Consider the following 7,580-nt stretch of genomic DNA (forward strand, 5'->3'; position numbering starts at 1 on the left):
CAGTGAACCGTTTGCAGATGTTCTCCAGCCCTCTGACCGGCTCATAGCGCAGCTTCACCCAGGGTTTAGCGGGGATTATTTTAATCTCTGCTGCGACCAGGAACCCCAGAGTTCCACAGGACCAGGGGACGGCATGGAACAGGTCCGGGTTCTCTTCCTAGGTGACAGACAGATGAATTGTCTATTTGAACATGTACAATTCTATGGCCACTTTTGCGGTGATCAATGTGGTCTTGGCCTTCTGGGCTTTTAATGTGAGGCTACTTGCCTCGCATATTGGCTTTGGGAACTAAACCATTAGCAAGCCTCAGCGCTTCGGCCATTTCATCTTCTCCACAAGGAGACCGCTCTTTTGGCTTTACTTGACAAGTTCAACTTGCTCGATGGTGTTTTTTGCCTCCAAGGTCGCCTTCCAGGCAGCTAACCTTAACCCTAAACATGACCATTGCCGCGCTGCCTGGAAGGAGACGTTGGGGCAAAAAACGCCATCCAACTTAGTCTGGCTCTCTTTTGGTAAGGGACTGTTTGAAAACATAAAATGTATATCAGTGTTGTAGTAATTGAGATCGGTCTTGGTCGTAACCCTTGTGTTGTTTTCCCTTCAACCATGAAAAAAATGTTTATACTGATTTTGGGTATTAGCATTGTAAAAGGATTGAAAATTAGGGTGGACAGATTTGCAATTTTTCCTAAGTCAAGGAGAGGGTGCAAAGCAGATAATAACCTCTGGGGAGGGTCTGGCTTAAACATAAGGTCCAGCCCAGCTACGAGTGTGTTAATGTGATAGAGGAAGAGTGCTTATCGAGCCTTCAAGTGGGCTCGTGTTACTGACACTAATCCATATGAACGCCCCCCCCCCCTTGTTTTATTCACAACCGCGTAAGTGGAAATTTTCTGAAAGCTCAGAGTTCACGAGTTGTCATAAAGACTTCCCATCTCGTGCATGAGAGATCACTGGTTAAACTAGGGCTGGGTAATATATTGATATTATATCAATATCGTCATATGAGACTAGATATTGTCTTTGATTTTGGATATCGTAATATCATGATATGTCATAAGCGTTGTCTTTTCCTGGTTTTAAAGGCTGCATTATAGTAAACTGGTGTAATTATGGTCTGAAAGTATTTTGTCAAAGCATCAGTTGTCAACACTACAATATCGCCGCAATATTGACATCGAGGTATTTGGTCAAGAATATCGCAATATCTGATTTTCTCCATATCGCCCAGCCCTACGGCACACATCCGCAATACTTACCTCAGTGCAGCGTACTAAGCTGCCATCAGCTAGGACCAGTTCAAATGCGACACAGATGTGCTGAAACAGCCCGTAAATGTGAGAGGATGACTCAATACCTGTACCCATCACCAAACCACCTGAGGAAGGAGAGAGAGAGAGAGAGAGAGAGAGAATACAAGATTTGCCCTGAGTAATTCAATATCCTCACAGGTAACACCCAACAGCGTACAAACACACAAGCAGAGAGTGAGTCTGTGCTTGCGGGTGCATGAGGATAAATTAATGTAGACGTGGCCTTGTGAGAAAACATTAGATTGTTGATGCACAGTTTATGGCATCAGGAAATCCATTATGAAACCCGATCCTGGGGTGCTTCCAACACGGCAGCCATTTCCTCCCAGTTTCATCTTTCCAGCTACACCATCAATCCTCTAACTGCATTAGAGAAGTCGCTGGTGCTCCTAACAGGATACAGTGATCGATTGAGGAGATGCAGGATCTGCCTCATTGAACAATGAGCTGTGGAAATCATAATTGCGTCTATTTCTAGAAACCCAAGAGTCACAGATGATGCCACTCTATGATCACTCCCCAGAAAATAATCCAGAGTAATACAAATTACATACCCACAGTGAGGTCATCGAGCTCGGGCAGCACAGGCAGCGTCCAGCCAATAGAGGTGAGGAGAGCGGTCACCTGACCCATGTTGGCCAGCGGTTCTACTCTCACCACCTTAAAAAAACAAAGATTACTCTGAGTAAAGATCCGCCATCGGGCTGACAATACAGAATCCAGCCAGGTACATTTTAATTAGTAACAGTTAAAGTAAACAATACAGCGCCCCTGTTTAAAGTTTCCAATGTGGTCAAAAACAGAGGCAGTCAGAGGATCAAACACAGGTTTTAGACAAACATGTCAGTCAAATTTATTTTGAAGAAAAAGAAAGTAAACTGGAAAATGATTAAGCCAATTTTACCTTTAAATGAAGTGGATTAAGGCTGGTTAGGCTTACAATTTAAGCAGTAACTTTAGTGAGTACAAAGTTATCATAAGCAAAGTAAATGACGAACACAACTGTAACCAGGGCCAAGGCCACGTCCACACGTAGCAACCCCCCCCCCCCCCCCCCCCCCCCCCCCCCCCGTCTTCCCTGGCATTGTTTAAAGAATATGTGCGTCCGAACAGATCCATTTGTGAATGACTCAACACGCTATTCCATATTCCAGGCCTAAAGGGAGCGCTGTTTCTGTCACAGAAATTCACCAAAAAACGGATGATAGGTGGAATATTTAAGCATGGAGGTTTTTTAACTGTATTTCATCTATTCTAAGGATCATCCAGAGAAGGCTTAGTTTAAGGTAACCAACACGCTATTCCATATTCCAGGCCTATAGGGAGCGCTGTTTCTGCCACAGAAATCACTAAAAAACGGAGAGAAGAAGTGGCGGAGCTTGCGCGTAAACACAAGCATGTAGACCGCCATTGTTGTTATGAGACGTCGTAGCGGGGTAAGAGGTTGAAGCATAGAGGTTGAGGGATGTGGCGATGACTAGCAACAGACTGATAAAGGATTTTTAAATCCGATATGCTGGCCGATATAAACATTTAAAAAAAAATAATAATCAAGAAACGCATTACAATACATGAACAGGCATTAGTTACTAACATTAGTTATTTGTAGTTATTTATGAGTTCTCACTAAAATAATACGATAAATAATATGTATTTTTTAATCATCCATTATAAATGCCAATACCGATATATCGGGAAATGTCTAATATCGGCCCGTCAATATATCGGTCGGGCTCTAGCGATGAAGTCATCGATATGAAAGTATGTGGCTCCAAGTCCAAACAAAGACGCAAGGCCGCCGTTTTTGAATTTTTTGAAAGTGTGTCTTCAGTCGGTGCGTTTACAGGATTCTTTTGGACGATCGGCAAAAACGATGCAAAACATGGGCGTTTCTCACCAAAAAGCGTTTCCGTGGGGATGGCCCCTGAGAGTCTACAGCCATGCGAGTTGCTCCGTGCCATGCTTAGGCATAGTGTCGCTTTGAGCTAAATGCTAATGTAAGCATGCTAACGTGCAGAATGTTTGGTAGGTATAATATTTACCGTGGTCACCATCTTAGTTTAGCGTGTTAGTGAGCCCTGAACGCAAAGCGTCCGTTGAATCCTCCTACCTGTCTCTTTGTGTCCACCTCCAGAATGTCCATCATGTTGATCATGATGTTTTTGTGGGTTTTCTTGTATTTCCCCACTCTGAGAGACACGGTGAGCCAGCCGGGACGCCCCGTACACATGTGGGTCTTACTGCCGGCCTTCCTCCACTCACGCACCTGGAATCAGAACACATGACACCGAGAAGAACGGATGACTATTACACAGTATACCTGACTATTTACCTTAATTTACTAATTCACCAATAAGGACATTCTTTGAGGTCAAAGGCCTTGGCAGCTCATTTGAACTCCTCAAAGTGTATTTTGTGGGGCACCCTGATAGCTCAGTGGTTAGAGCGGGTGCCCATGTATAGAGGCTTACTCCTCGACGCAGCCGGCCCGGATTCGAATCCGGCCTGCGGCCCTTTGCTGCATGTCACTCCCCCTCTCTCTCCCCTTTCATATCCTCAGCTGTCCGGTTATTAAATGCCCAAAAAATAATCTTTAAAAAAAAAAGAGTGTATTTTGTGATCTTTGCAACTCATCATTCCTACACGCCTGCATGTGTCTTTACTTTATTTGTCCCTTAGAGTCCACATGATTGGCTAAAACTCTCACAGGCCTGTGGCCAGTTTCATTCATCTGTACTTTGTGTTAGATTCCTCTCACCTGACCAAATTATTTCAGGTAATCAAGGTATTAGGTGTCGGTCTGCTCTGACCCCCATGGTGCTCCCCCTCTCTCATAGTCAGCATGTTCAGCATAGTCAGACTGTTCACAGCTTGCCTAAATTCCCAAATAAATCCTCTCATAAATTGTATCTGTACCACAGCACGTGAAATCTTTGGTACTTTAAAATGTCCTTTTTGATAATGTCAAACAGCGATATGCCTTCACATACTTCCAGTGGAAGAAATACTGACAGAAAACAACACTACACACATGCATGAGACTTCATTTCCAGAATAGGAATGGACATTGCATTATGTCGTTGTGATTGAACCATGTTGACTGGTTAAATTAACACATTTTGTGATACACCGAACATTAACTTGCAGGCCCGAATAACCCAAATCCAAGGAAATCAGCACTATTATTGAAAAATACACATCAAGAATACATTTTAACAGGACAACCATCAGATTTTGAAATTATGAGAGCCGTAACAATGTTACAGTTGTTTTCAAAGACAGCCTTGAGACAGCTATGGGGCTCTACAGAAAATGTATCTTTTAATAATTAAGTGTAAGCCTCTTCTTTTACTTTTACATCCCAATGCACTGCTATGAGTTTTTCACTACCCACGATTCCTTGCAAAACAAATGTAACATAGGTGACTCTTCACTTTATTCATCAAGTCATAATGACATGATTAACGCTCTTGAGCAAGGCACCGAACCCCCAACTGCTCAAGGCGCCTTTCCATGGGCAGCCCCCCCCCCACTCTGACATCTCTCCATTAGTATAGGTACATGTGTGTGTGATTCAGGCCTGTGTGTAATGTGTGTAGTAACAACAGAGTGTAAATTGTAATTTCCCCTTGTGGGACTAATAAAGGATACATTATCATAAGCTGAACTGTACCAATTATACACAGCTTTTATGAACAACAGACACTGTATGATCAAATGTCAACACTGGTATAGGACACACACACACACACACACACACACACACGATGATGATGATGATGATGATGATGATGATGATGATGATGATGATGGCTCACCTGTCGCTGGATGTCTCGCACGCGCTGGTCGTGCAGTTTGGGCGCAGAGCACATCTTGAATATGAGCCACGCACGCACATAATAATACACATCAAATATAACGGAGAGCGGAAGCAGAAACAAACACACAAATATCCACCGCTGGTGAACGATCACGTAATCTAGACCTTTGACTTTGATCCACAACAGGAACAATACGACCAAGCCGGCTAAATACAACAGCGAGTCCATCGTTTCTGGTCAGTTTAGACCCAAATGGAAACGTTTTCCAGTCTAAAGTATCCCCACACTCTTTAGTTCCACTCTCCCACCGACCGCTGGGACATACATGTGGGGAAAACTCCGCATCGACTACGCCAACCCCAAACCCGATCACCCCTTCACTGCGATAGGTGAGTGTTGCTAGGTGGCCGGTCGGCCCTTCTCCTACTCCACACCCATTGGTTACGACTGCCAACTGGGCGGGACCGAGCAGCAACCCTTCACGCTCATTGGCCACACAAGTGACTGCAAGCAGTACCCTTTCTGACCTGTTACCAATCATAAAGCAGAGAGGCTGTCACACCATGCAGCCTGCTCCCAGCTGTTTTTAAGCAACAGTCTTTAGTAACACTAAACTTATGCCTATGCTATTCAGTGCATGAATACAGGCAGATACGTAACTTATTTTTCCTATCATTATTCCCAATTCCTATGATCACTTCGAGGATCAAATAAATCAGGTCTTTTTAAAAAAATAATATATATTAAAGGCCCCATGACATGGTGCTCTTTAGATGCTTTTATATAGACCTTGATGGCCCCCTAATACTGTATCTGAAGTCTCTTTAAAAAAAAAAAATAAAAAAAAAAAAACAAAAAAAAAAAAAAAAAAAACTACAAAAAATAAAATCAAAAAAAAAAAAAAAAAACTAAATAAAAAATAGAAAATTTAAAAATATAAAAAATAATAAATAAAAAAAAAAAAACAAAAAAAAAAAAAAAATAAAAAAAAAAAAAAAAAAATAAAAAAACAAATTTAATAAAAAAAAAACAAAACAAATGTAAAAAAAAAAAAAAAAAAAATATTTAAAAAATAAAAAAACAAACAATAAAAAAAAGATAAAAAAAAAAAAAAAAAAAAAAAAAAATAAAAATTTAAAAAAATAAAAAAAAAAAATTAAAACAAAAAATAAAAAGAAAAAAAAAAAAAAATAAAAAAGAAAAAAACAAATAAAAAATAAACCATAAAAAAAAACAAAAAAATAAAAAAAAAAAAAAATAAAAAAAACACTAAAAAAAGAAAAAAAAAAAAAAAAAAAAATAAAAAAAAAAAAAAAAAAAAAAAAAAAAAAAAAAAAAAAAAAAAAAAAAAAAAATAAAAAAAAAAAACACAAATAAAAAAAAAAAAAAATAATATATAAAGACATGAAAAGAATTATAGAAACCTTATGGCACCCTAAATAAAACTTATCTGAACTTTATATAGAACCTTAGTGGTCCCTAATACTGTATCTGAAGTCTCTTTTATATAGACCTTAGTGGTCCCTAATACTGTATCTGAAGTCTCTTTTATATAGACCTTAGTGGTCCCCTATACTGTATCTGAAGTCTCTTTTATGTAGCCTTAGTGTCCCCCTAAACGTATCTGAGTCTCTTTTATATAGACCTTAGTGGTCCCTAATACTGTACTGAAGTCTCTTTTATATAGACCATGGGTCTCAAACTCGCGGCCCGGGGCCAATTGCGGCCCGCGGGATGATATTTTGGTGCCCCCTACTTGACATCAAGTTAAGTTGTTAGTGCGGCCCGCCGTTCTGAACTTTTGTCATTGCGCTTGTCACTTATGGCTACCGTTAGTCTCCTGACAGCGGCGTAACGGTTGTCAAGCTAGCTAAGTACTCTTTGCGGCAAATGCCTGAGTTTGACAATGTGATGTCTGTTGTTGTGAAATTCACAACCATATCAGATCTAGGGCTTAAAGCCAAATGTTTGGAGGAAATAGTTGTTGTTTTTTTGGAATACTTGATGCGGCCCAGCCACCAGACTCTACTTTCAGCGGCCCCCAAGTAAGTTGAGTTTGAGACCCCTGATATAGACCTTAGTGGTCCCCCAATACTGTATCTGAAGTCTCTTTTATGTAGGCCTTAGTGGTCCCCTAATACTGTCTCTGAAGTCTCTTTTATATAGACCTTAGTGGTCCCTAATACTGTATCTGAAGTCTCTTTTATATAGACCTTAGTGGTCCCCTAATACTGTATCTGAAGTCTCTTTTATATAGACCTTAGTGGTCTCCTAATACTGTATCTGAAGTCTCTTTGGCCTTGACCAACTGCCACTTTGCTTGTTTGATAGCAATGATTTCTCATGGGTGGGCTAAGCAGAGACAGGGGAGGTAACCTTGTCCCTTATGACCTCATTAGGGGAAGATTCCAGATTTAATTTTCTCAAAGGCAGAGCAGGATACCC

General features: G+C 40.6%; 1 protein-coding gene across 1 annotated transcript in view; it reads right to left on the reverse strand.

Moving 5' to 3' along the window:
* dhcr24 (24-dehydrocholesterol reductase) overlaps nt 1-5,547 on the reverse strand; it is a gene marked incomplete in the record, with an annotated part of 6,953 nt that extends 1,406 nt beyond the window's left edge. Inside the window, 5 exon segments of the mRNA XM_032526042.1 lie at nt 1-157; nt 1,261-1,379; nt 1,869-1,974; nt 3,425-3,580; nt 5,133-5,547. Of these exon segments, the coding sequence (XP_032381933.1) occupies nt 1-157; nt 1,261-1,379; nt 1,869-1,974; nt 3,425-3,580; nt 5,133-5,363 (769 nt within the window).
* Nucleotides 5,548-7,580: the final 2,033 nt, after the last annotated feature.

The sequence above is a fragment of the Etheostoma spectabile genome, chromosome 9 (genome assembly GCF_008692095.1).
Source record: "Etheostoma spectabile isolate EspeVRDwgs_2016 chromosome 9, UIUC_Espe_1.0, whole genome shotgun sequence".
In the NCBI taxonomy this organism is placed as follows: Eukaryota; Metazoa; Chordata; class Actinopteri; order Perciformes; family Percidae; genus Etheostoma; species Etheostoma spectabile.